Raw genomic sequence first — 12,042 nt, forward strand, 5'->3', positions numbered from 1 at the left:
TCCCAACCATTTAATTCTATGTAAGAAGCCTCCAGAATTTGACGAGCCCCTTTGCGAAACGACACATAAACATAACTATAACAAAACTAACAATAAATAAACAACAACAACAACAACAAACAAATGACAAGACAACTTCATCTTGAGCACAATTTCACAATATTGTTCCCCAGCTCGGTATAAAAAGACACCGTTATGCAAGAAGCCTCCAGAATTTGACGAGTCCCTTTGCGAAACGACACATAACTATATATAACAAAACTAACAATAAAATATAAACAACAACAAACAAATGACAAGACAACTTCATCTTGAGCACAATTTCACAATATTGTTCCCCAGCTCGGTATAAAAAGACACCGATTGTTGAATATGCAAATTCTCACCTCAGAGGTTACCTACCTCTGATCTCTTCAATGGGCGTGAGAACTACAGATACCTATTCAAATGGTATCAACTTGTATTTCTTCGTACCTAACTGGCTTGATAAATGACTTGGGTAGTTATGCAAATTATACACGGCAAGTTATAGGTACCTAATTTATTACTGAAGAGCTGATTACAAATTCTGTACACATGATGATTCTGTCACCAACGGAGTCTATAGGATTATAAGCTTTGTACTTTTAAGCTGCACTAACTACAGTCTTGCTTTGACAGCTCAGTGGTTCCCCTATTAGTCAGGAGATTGCGGGTTCGAATCCCAAGTTAAGTAGGGAATATTACCCTCAATATTACTGCTAAGGTATATGGCCTTTTCAGTCCTATTTGAGCACTAAAGTAGAGTGAAGCAACATTATCTCCATTTTTTACCAACCTACACCATTGGAAAAAGGCTGAAAAAAATATCACAAGAAAATTATTTGTTCTAAAGGCCATGGACTTGTTTCCTCCTTCGTAGATTCGTAGATTCCTAGAAGCTTAACCCATCCTTTAGGGCTGTTCGCCCCCACACCCAAGCCTCGGAGTGGGCTTTTTGTGTTTGGAGTTAAGCTGCTATCCCCGGGCCTTGATGGAACCTCGTAGCACCCTCACTGGTATATTTCAACCTCTTCAGTTTCTCTAAAATTCACCTGCAGCAGCTCTAGAAAGTCCGCACAATCAGGTTTATTTTACCCGGGCCGGATTTTATTCTGATGGCATAACGTTCGTTCTCGAAACGGCTGGCTTTCTCCATCGTGTCTTCCTTCTCTCTTCAATTTCGGGACGATAAAACCCTAGCACTTACAGTTCCCTCTGTCAAACCTCTTTTTTTTAAAGTCATTTTTTAAAACAGTGTGCCTTTTTCCTTTCAGTTTGCTCACGTCACAAATCAAAATCCGCGTGGGTGAGTATGACTTCTCCAAGCTGGAAGAGCCCTATCCCTACCAGGAGCGAGGTGTGGTGAAGAAGATGGTTCACCCCAAATACAACTTCTTCACGTACGAATACGATCTGGCCCTGGTTCGCCTGGAAACGCCGGTAGAGTTTGCTCCCAATATTGTTCCTATCTGTCTCCCTGGATCGGATGATTTGCTGATCGGGGAGAATGCTACCGTCACGGGGTGGGGGCGGTTGAGTGAGGGGGGCTCCTTGCCTCCTGTGCTGCAGAAGGTGAGTTATTAACCGAACGATAGTGAGGTGAGAGATAAGGTTGAGGAAGACTTTAGAGAAAAGGGATGGAGAACGGAGGAGGCATTAGACAGGAGGGTATGGAGAGGTAGGATAAAGGAGGGTAACGCAGTAAAAGTAGAAGAAGAAGAGAAGAAGAAGATAGTGAGGTCTGCGTTTTAACTCGACCGCTTTTCACATTGCTGGTAGTTCGAATTTACATTCGTCTCAGTTAGGGAAAAAGAGTCTGAGTGAGGTTTACAGTTCACAGAACTGTAGAACTCACTCTACAAGATACGATGTTGTACTACGTCTTTTTTTTGGGGGTATGATAATTTTATTATGATATGACGACAGACGTTAATCCCACCCTCGTATTACTTCCTCAGGTGACAGTTCCCATAGTAAGCAACGAGAAGTGCCGGAGCATGTTCCTGAGGGCGGGAAGATATGAGTTCATCTCGGATATCTTCATGTGTGCCGGATTTGACAACGGAGGCCGCGACTCGTGTCAGGTAATGTTCGAACGAAGTGAACTCCAAGTTTTAACTCGAAAATTCCATCTTTCGTTTGTTTGTAAGATGTAAGTAAGAAGAGTAGGTAGAGAGGTAGATTAAACATCATCAGTGGATATATGCCAAAAAGTGTCTGGCTGGGGGACTTTAAAGAGGGAGGGTACCTGCCTAAAAACTTGTTTCCTCCTTAGTCGACACAAACTTCAATCATTCTGCTGAAGTTTTAGACGAGGAGATTTTCATAGTAGATTAACCCATCCTTTAGGCCTGTCTGCCTCTACATCTAAGCCTCGGAGTGGGCTTTTCGTGTATATCGAGGAGGATTCAGCTCTAAGTTTACGTATTGTGCTTGTGAAAGAATGATACAAAAAATAAATACCTACCATTAAACCACATGGCGTTTCTCCCCCAGGTACCAGAGCACGGAATCCAACCGATACCAGCTCTTTTCTTCGTCCAACACCAACGTGTACACAAGTTGGACCAAACCTCCTACAACCAGTTCTAGTCAAGAGCAGACTTCGCCAGCTAGCTCCTCCTTCACTCTGAGACCTTCCATCTATTATACCAGCAAACCTACGTCCTCATCGTCTAGTCATTATCTTGATAGGTAAGTCTCTAACAATCCATTATCTTGATAGGTAAGTCTCTAAAGCTGATGTGTCTACATATAGTTGTCTGGCCGTCGATCGACGCTCCTTAACAATCCATTATTTTAATGGGTAAGTCCCAAACAATTCTGATCCATAGGAAGGTAAGTCTCTAATAATCCATTATTTTCATAGGCATGTCTCTAAAGTCGACCGGCCGACGATCGATGACGACTGAACCGTCCACACTGCCTCGACTATGTATGGACGCACCTTAACTATCCATTATTTTGATAGGTAAGTCTCTAAAGGTGTGTCCACACATATTCGACCGGCCGACGATCGATGTCGACTGAACCGCCCGTCCATACTGCCTCGACTATGTTTGGACGCTCCTTAATAATTCATTATTTTGTTGGTAAGTCTCTAACAATCTATTATCTTAATAGATAAGTCCCTAACAATCCATTATTTTGATAGGTAAGTTCCTAAAAGTAGAAACACACTACCATCACGTCACGTGGGCTCACGTGATCTCACGCGAGGATTCAGAAAGATGTAGTTCAACATTTTCCCATAGTATATATTGTAGGTAATTTCGTTCATGATAGCCACACTGCCCTCACTGTGACGTAGAGTGGCTGTCCTGAACAAGATTACCACAAATCCTACAATACTATGGGAAAACTTTGAACTACAGCTTTCTGACTACCCATGAGCTCCTGCCTTGTAGGCTTTTTCAAGATACATCCTCCTTAGTCGACACAAACTTCAATCATTCTGCTGAAGTCTTAGACGAGGAGATTTTCATAGTAGATTAACCCATCCTTTAGGCCTGTCTGCCTCTACACCTAAAGCCTCGGAGTGGGCTTTTCGTGTATATCGAGGAGGGTTCAGCTCTAAGTTTACGTATTGTGCTTGTGAAAGAATGATACAAAAAATCAAAAATAAATAAATAAAATACCTACCATTAAACCACATGGCGTTTCTCCCCCAGGTACCAGAGCACGGAATCCAACCGATACCAGCTCTTTTCTTCGTCCAACACCAACGTGTACACAAGTTGGACCAAACCTCCTACAACCAGTTCTAGTCAAGAGCAGACTTCGCCAGCTAGCTCCTCCTTCACTCTGAGACCTTCCATCTATTATACCAGCAAACCTACGTCCTCATCGTCTAGTCATTATCTTGATAGGTAAGTCTCTAACAATCCATTATCTTGATAGGTAAGTCTCTAACAATTCATTATCTTGATAGGTAAGTCTCTAAAGCTGTGTCTACATATTATAGTCGACTGGCCGTCGATCGACGCTCCTTAACAATCCATTATTTTAATAGGTAAGTCCCAAACAATCTTGATTTATAGGAAGGTAAGTCTCTAACATTCCATTATTTTCATAGGCATGTCTCTAAAGGTGTGTCCACACATAGCCGACCGGCCGACGATCGATGTCGACTGAACCGTCCACTTTGCCTGGACTTTGTTTGGACGCACTTCTAACAATCCATTATCTTGAATCTTGATAGGTGAGTCTCGAACAAACCATTATTTTGATCCATAGGTACATAGGTAAGTCTCTAACAATCCATTATTTTGATAGGTAAGTCTTCTTCTTTTTCTTGTGTCCACACATAGTCACCGGCCGACGATCGATGTCGACTGAACCGTCCACACTGCCTCGACTATGTTTGGACGCACGTTAACAATCCATTATTTTGATGGGTAAGTCCCTAATAATCTATTATCTTGATAGATAAGTCTCTAACAATCTATTATTTTGATAGGTAAGTTCCTAAAGGTAGAAACACGCTACCATCACGTCACGTGAGCTCACGTGATCTCACGCGAGGAGTCAGAAAGATGTAGTTCAACATTTCCCCATAGTATTGTAGGTAATTTCGTTCATGATAGCCACACTGCCCTCACTGTGACGTAGAGTGGCTGTCCTGAACAAGATTACCTACAAATCCTACAATACTATGGGAAAACTTTGAACTACAGCTTTCTGACTACCCATGAGCTCCTGCCTTGTAGGCTTTTTCAAGATACATTGTTTCATCAGATAATTATGTATGTGTCATACATAAAGACTTGACGATCACCTCCTAATGACTAGAGTGAAATTCCCAACTAGTAACAAGCCTTAATGCCACTTCCTGCCTAAAATTCCCCTTATTAAAGAAAAGGTTGAATGAGAGAAAGAGTCAAAAAACTGAACCTTCCAAATTACGCTATAATAGCGTAATTTTGGTCTCTAATTAATTTTATCATTTGTTTATGACTTCGCGTAGGTATACAACTATACATACTAACTTATTTTCGCCCGTGGCTCTTCAACTTGGATCGTGGTATCAACTTTAACCATTTTATTTCCTCTTCTTATACAACTATACATACTAACTTATTTTCGCCCGTGGCTCTTCAACTTGGATCGTGGTATCAACTTTAACCATTTTATTTCCTCTTCTGTTTCCCAGGGGGACTCCGGAGGTCCACTTCAAGTGAAAGGCAAAGACGGTCGGTACTTCTTAGCCGGCATCATCAGCTGGGGTATAGGCTGCGCAGAAGCGAACCTGCCCGGAGTTTGTACGCGCATCTCCAAGTTTGTCCCTTGGGTTTTGGACACGGTCACTTGATTTAGCAATCGACCCGCGGGCTTTGTCTTGCTCTGAAATCGGCCCAAACCATCAAACCGCGGGCTTTGCCTTGCTCTAAAATCGGCCCAAACCATACCACCTCTGTAACTTTCAATATCATCTGGTGATCATCTAATATGTGGTGTCCAGGTTACCATTGAAATGTGCTATGTATCAATAACGTGACTATTGACTATCATATCATATCATGGACCTTTCTACTTACCAGGGCCGTATTTAGGATTTTGTTGGAGGGGACGCTCCTTAACAATCCATTATTTTAATAGGTAAGTCCCAAACAATCTTGATTTATAGGAAGGTAAGTCTCTAACATTCCATTATTTTCATAGGCATGTCTCTAAAGGTGTGTCCACACATAGCCGACCGGCCGACGATCGATGTCGACTGAACCGTCCACTTTGCCTGGACTTTGTTTGGACGCACTTCTAACAATCCATTATCTTGAATCTTGATAGGTGAGTCTCGAACAAACCATTATTTTGATCCATAGGTACATAGGTAAGTCTCTAACAATCCATTATTTTGATAGGTAAGTCTTCTTCTTTTTCTTGTGTCCACACATAGTCACCGGCCGACGATCGATGTCGACTGAACCGTCCACACTGCCTCGACTATGTTTGGACGCACGTTAACAATCCATTATTTTGATGGGTAAGTCCCTAATAATCTATTATCTTGATAGATAAGTCTCTAACAATCTATTATTTTGATAGGTAAGTTCCTAAAGGTAGAAACACGCTACCATCACGTCACGTGAGCTCACGTGATCTCACGCGAGGAGTCAGAAAGATGTAGTTCAACATTTCCCCATAGTATTGTAGGTAATTTCGTTCATGATAGCCACACTGCCTTCACTGTGACGTAGTGTGGCTGTCCTGAACAAGATTACCTACAATACTATGGGAAAACTTTGAACTACAGCTTTCTGACTCCCCATGAGCTCCTGCCTTGTAGGCTTTTTCAAGATACATTGTTTCATCAGATATGTATGTGTCATACATAAAGACTTGACGATCACCTCCTAATGACTAGAGTGAAATTCCCAACTAGTAACAAGCCTTAATGCCACTTATACTAACTTATTTTCGCCCGTGACTCTTCAACTTAGATCGTGGTATCAACTTTAACCATTTTATTTCCTCTTCTGATTCCCAGGGTGACTCCGGAGGTCCACTTCAAGTGAAAGGCAAAGACGGTCGGTACTTCTTAGCCGGCATCATCAGCTGGGGTATAGGTTGCGCAGAAGCGAACCTGCCCGGAGTTTGTACGCGCATCTCCAAGTTTGTCCCTTGGGTTTTGGACACGGTCACTTGATTTAGCAATCGACCCGCGGGCTATGTCTTGCTCTGAAATCGGCCCAAACCATCAAACCGCGGGCTTTGCCTTGCTCTAAAATCGGCCCAAACCATACCATCTCTATAACTTTCAATATCATCTGGTGATCATCTAATATGTGGTGTCCAGGTTACCATTGAAATGTGCTACATATGTATCAATAACGTGACTATTGACTATCATATCATATCATGGACCTTTCTACTTACCAGGGCCGTATTTAGGATTTTGTTGGAGGGAATGCCACTTGTAATACCAAATGAAATATCATACAAGTAAATTTACCTGGACGTTTGCTTAATTTATTAGTTTAAAGTTTAACTGCGAGAAAGTGTAGATTAGGTTAGGTATTCTATTCTATTCTACATCTTGTAATCACCACGGCTCAAACTTTTATACTCGTATCTGCTTATCTACTTAATTTTTAGCCCGTCCTTCCTTTATTATTACGATAGTAATAAAAAAAGGTAGTGGACGGGCTATTGTATTAGCTTCGGTGTCGTCTGTCAGTCAGTCCCCATAGAAAGACTTATACAAACCTGGTCGACCTATATATCAAATTAAAGGTCTTTTTACCAGGAACACGAAAGTGGTGGTGCAAATTTTGTCCAGAGAAGTTATAGTGGACGGGATATTGTATTCGCTTCGGTGTCGTCTGTCAGTCAGTCTGACCCCATAGAAGGATTAGAAGGACTTATCCAAACCTGGTCGACCTATATATCAAATTAAAGGTCTTTTTACCAGGAACACGAAAGTAGTGGTGCAAATTTTGTCAGGAGAACCAAAAAGCTTAAAAAAAAACAAGGGAGCGCGAAGCGCGACCGCATGCACAACCGTGCAAAGCCCCGAGAGCGCAAAGCACGACCCTATGCTCAACCCCGCGAAGCCCCGGGAGCGCGCAGCGCGACCGTAAAAAAAGGAGAGCGAAGCGCAACTTCATGCACAACCGCGCGAAGCCCCAGAAGCGCGCAGCGCGTGAGACGTTGATATTATTAGTGCTGGATGTGCCAAAATTACCAATGATAAAACCAAAATACAGGATGAGAAAGAGATAATGTTAGTTACCTAATTTAATTACCTATTATTTTATTATTATTATTTTTTAAAACTTTTTTTTTATAGTGAATGTGCAAAAATGTCTAATAACTAAAATACATAACTGATATTATATCTATACTGGATTGTACAGCATGAAGGAGGGGATCGACTTTTACTAGTGTAGAAAGTATTTTTCTTTTATGAAACTGTCGGAACCGAAACCAATTCCCTTTTGGAATCTGAAATGGCGCCTGTATTGCCGCTCTAACGGAATCCGTTCTGGTTCCGAAAGTTCCACTAAAAGAAAATACACCTCTTGTATGGTTGGACTAAATCAAACAGTTTCGACCAAAAACAATTGGCTACTCCAGATGATGAGCACTTGCTTTCAAGCTCTGCAAATTGTATGTGCCAAACGCCCCAAATTAATATTCAACATTTTCTTTCTGCATTTCCAGTTGGAGCTCTGACAGCAACAACGAGGTGGAGTCTCACATGGAGACCTCCTGGTCGCAGAAACCCACCTGGCATACAACCTAGTTATCCACCTTAGTTTTGTTTCACTGACGTAACGTGAAGGTTTTTGAATCCAGCATCAGAGCAGAGAAAAGTTACCAGATACTTCCAGTGGTTTGAAAATAGGCCAGGAATATGGCGCAGTACCCACCCATCTATAATCATGTAAGTAAAAACACCAGTTCCCAGTGGCCCAGAAAGCAACGTTAAGCAACGTTGAACATGGTTGATAATGCGACTGGGTGACCATTTGGGCAATCGCATTCTGCTGTCTAGCCCCATTTAGGCTGGGTGAGGTTGTTGTGAGGAGGCGGGTAGCTTGTCAACGAATGGAGGTAGAACCCCTATTGCCACACTTTTTAACAAAATTATCTCGTTTTTCTACACTAACTAGTTATCTGCTTTAGTTTTCTTCTAACTTTTAGTTATCTACTATATCTACTTTAGTTTTGTTTTACTGACGTGACGTAACGTGAAAGTTTTTGAATCCAGCATCAGATCATAAGAGGTTTTTGAATCCAGCATATTATCACAGCAGAGAAAAGGTACCAGATACTTCCAGTGGTTTGAGAATAGGCCAGGAATATGGCGCAGTACCCACCCATCTATAATCCTGTAATTCATAAGAGGTTTTTGAATCCAGCATATTATTACAGCAGAGAAAAGGTACCAGATACTTCCAGTGGTTTGAGAATAGGCCAGGAATATGGCGCAGTACCCACCCATCTATAATCCTGTAAGTAAAAACACCAGTTCCCAGTGGCCCAGAAAGCAACGTTAAGCAACGTTGAACATGGTTGATAATGCGATTGAATGACCATTTGGGCAATCGCATTCTGCTGTCTAGCCCCATTTAGGCTGAGTGAGGTTGTTGTGAGGAGGCGGGTAGCTTGTCGACGAGTGGAGGTAGAACCCCCTCATACCTACTCGTACATGGGTATAGGTACCAATTATTTGATTTCTGTTTGAGAAACCATTTGAGGCCAATTTTAAGGACACGCCCATTTTAAAGCGCGGAAACAGGAATCAGAATTCAGTCAATGCATCGGAAATGCCAATTTTTTTAATACCTACTTGACAAGGGGGAGGGAGAGACGTTGATATTATGGCCCAGAAAGCAACGTTAAGCAACGTTGAACATGGTTGATAATGCGATTGGATGACCATTTGGGCAATCGCATTCTGCTGTCTAGCCCCATTTAGGCTGAGTGAGGTTGTTGTGAGGAGGCGGGTAGCTTGTCGACGAGGGTGACCATTTGGGCAATCGCATTCTGCTGTCTTTTTCTAGCCCCACTTAGGCTGGGTGAGGTTGTTGTGAGGAGGCGGGTAGCTTGTCGACGAGTGGAGGTAGAACCCCCTTCAGTGAAGAAGACCGTAGCATTACCACTTAGGTATATACAATGACAGTAAACACCTTGAAAACAAAATGAACAAATCTACTGACTAGGTATATTCTTATTTATTCAGAAGTAGGTGCTCCTTAAAAAATTACCAAAATACAGGACGAGAAAGAAAGAATGTTAGTTTATTTATTAGTTGTATTTGCCTTTCGGAAACGGAACCAATTCCTATGGGGCGAAATCTTGGATTTCCTACTCTCATAGAGGGTATAGATATTCATAGAGGATATAGGTACTCATATTGCGGTATCCATGTCAAGATGGGAGAGAACCTGAGACGCGCAAAGCACGGCGGCCGACATTGCAATTTTCACTTTTACTTTAACTTGAGTAACTTCACCTACATGATCACAAAATTACCAAAATACAGGATGAGAAAGAAAGAATGTTAGTTTATTTATTAGTTGTATTTGCCTTTCGGAAACGGAACCAATTCCTATGGGGCGAAATCTTGGATTTCCTAAGTATATTTCCTATGGTTTGGTACAGGCGTTACTACATTAAAAGAGGTGAAATGAGCTTCAGAAGAGGGGAAATTCCGAAAGGAAAACAAGTATATTTCCTATGGTTTGGTACAGGCGTTACTACATTAAAAGAGGTGAAACGAGCTTCAGAAGAGGGGAAATTCCGAAAGGAAAATACAACTTGTATGTGCCAAACGCTCCAAACTGTCTAACATTCACAATTTTCTTTCTGAATTTCCAGTTGGAGCTCTGACAGCAACAACGAGGTGGAGTCTCACATGGAGACCTCCTGGTCGCAGAAACCCACCTGGCATACAACCTCGCCCCTCCCTTTCGTCACCCGACCCCGCCCCTCGTCCAACCTCAAACCCAACAAACCTCACAAGAAGCCTTGGTACACGAGTACCACCACAACCACCACCACGACCACGACCACCACCACAACCACTTCGCCCCCTCCCCCCTCCTCCTCTCCTGCTGATATAGTTACCATAGTTACAGCGTCGTTACCACTTCATCTGCTGGGAAGTCCCACATTGTCCACCTCGACCACGAGTAAACCTAACGCGACACTTTCGGCGTCCAACAAGCGCGACATTCGTAAGTGATAACACTTCTAACACTTACGAACGGTAAGTGATGATAACGATTGCAAGCACTTTTATTTCAACTGTGACTTTTGCAGCCCATCGCTGCGCTGTATGGCATTTCACAGTAGGAGCGTTTTTCGGCACAAAATGATCCAACAAGCGCGACATTCGTAAGTGATAACACTTCTACGCGACATTCGTAAGTGATAGCTCTTCTACGCGACATTCGTAAGTGATAACACTTCTACGCGACATTCGTAAGTGATAGCTCTTCTACGCGACATTCGTAAGTAATAACACTTCTAACACTTACGAACGGTAAGTGATAATAACGATTCCAAGCACTTTTATTTCAACTGTGACTTTTGCAGCCCATCGCTGACACTTACGAACGGTAAGTGATAATAACGATTCCAAGCACTTTTATTTCAACTGTGACTTTTGCAGCCCATCGCTGCGCTGTATGGCATTTCACAGTAGGAGCGTTTTTCGGCACAAAATAAACTTTGATGTTGTAGCATTTTTTTGCCGTATCAGAGGGATAAAATCTAACAAACCTACAGTTGTCATTCCCTAGTTTCCTGAGAGAATCTGTACAAGAAATTAAGCACTTGACTGTAAATAAATCGTTTCTGTAACTACCTTCTATACCGATGGTTTGAGTTTTCTCTCCGTTTCTGCATTCACAGCATGCGGCAAGGCTCCGCTGGTACACAGACACGAGGTACGGATTGTGGGCGGACAGAACGCTCAGTTTGGCGAGTGGCCATGGCAGGTGTCCGTGCGGAGGACGTCGTTCTTCGGGTTCTCGAGTACGCACAGGTGTGGAGGCGCCTTGCTCAATGAGAACTGGATTGCCACTGCTGGACACTGCGTGGACGAGTGAGTTTCTTTCTACAGATAAAGCCAGGCTAGTTAGCTTGGTTGGTAGCGCGTCTCCCTTGTAAGCGCTAGGCCGTCGAGATAAACTAATAAAGCACTGCATCATCCCAATGCCCGCTAGGATAAGGATAATCTTTCTCATCTGGCTAAACATCGTAAACCGAGAGAAATTGAAGTAATTATGTAAATAATGACACAGATCCGATGAGGTATGGGGAGCTTCTCATGTATAGATGACGAGACATAACAACCAGTTGGCTCCTAATGAAGAGATTGTGGGTTCAAATTTCGGGCCAGGCGGACTTTTCTTGCTCAGTGTTCACTACCACTATACCTTTGTACATTATTTGAATATGGTTCTCTATGAAAAGCAAAGAGTACTAGAGGCATTATCTGGTAACTGACCCTGCACCCAAAAAATAAGGAGGGATTTTACTCGATTATAATTTATTACTTCTGTACTT

At 42.4% G+C, this 12,042-nt stretch overlaps 1 protein-coding gene and 1 pseudogene across 1 annotated transcript in view; both read left to right on the top strand.

Moving 5' to 3' along the window:
* LOC103524900 (serine proteinase stubble) overlaps positions 1 to 5,562 on the top strand; it is a 57,316-nt gene extending 51,754 nt beyond the window's left edge. Inside the window, exons 6-8 of the mRNA XM_008489944.2 lie at positions 1,296 to 1,593; positions 1,980 to 2,105; positions 5,174 to 5,562. Of these exons, the coding sequence (XP_008488166.2) occupies positions 1,296 to 1,593; positions 1,980 to 2,105; positions 5,174 to 5,332 (583 nt within the window). The 3' untranslated portion in view covers positions 5,333 to 5,562. The remainder of the gene's footprint in view (positions 1 to 1,295; positions 1,594 to 1,979; positions 2,106 to 5,173) is intronic.
* Positions 5,563 to 8,269: 2,707 nt separating this feature from the next.
* Positions 8,270 to 12,042, top strand: part of LOC103524901 — a 29,330-nt pseudogene continuing 25,557 nt past the window's right edge.

Source organism: Diaphorina citri, unplaced genomic scaffold (assembly GCF_000475195.1).
Source record: "Diaphorina citri unplaced genomic scaffold, Diaci psyllid genome assembly version 1.1 scaffold124, whole genome shotgun sequence".
NCBI classification, from domain to species: Eukaryota; Metazoa; Arthropoda; class Insecta; order Hemiptera; family Psyllidae; genus Diaphorina; species Diaphorina citri.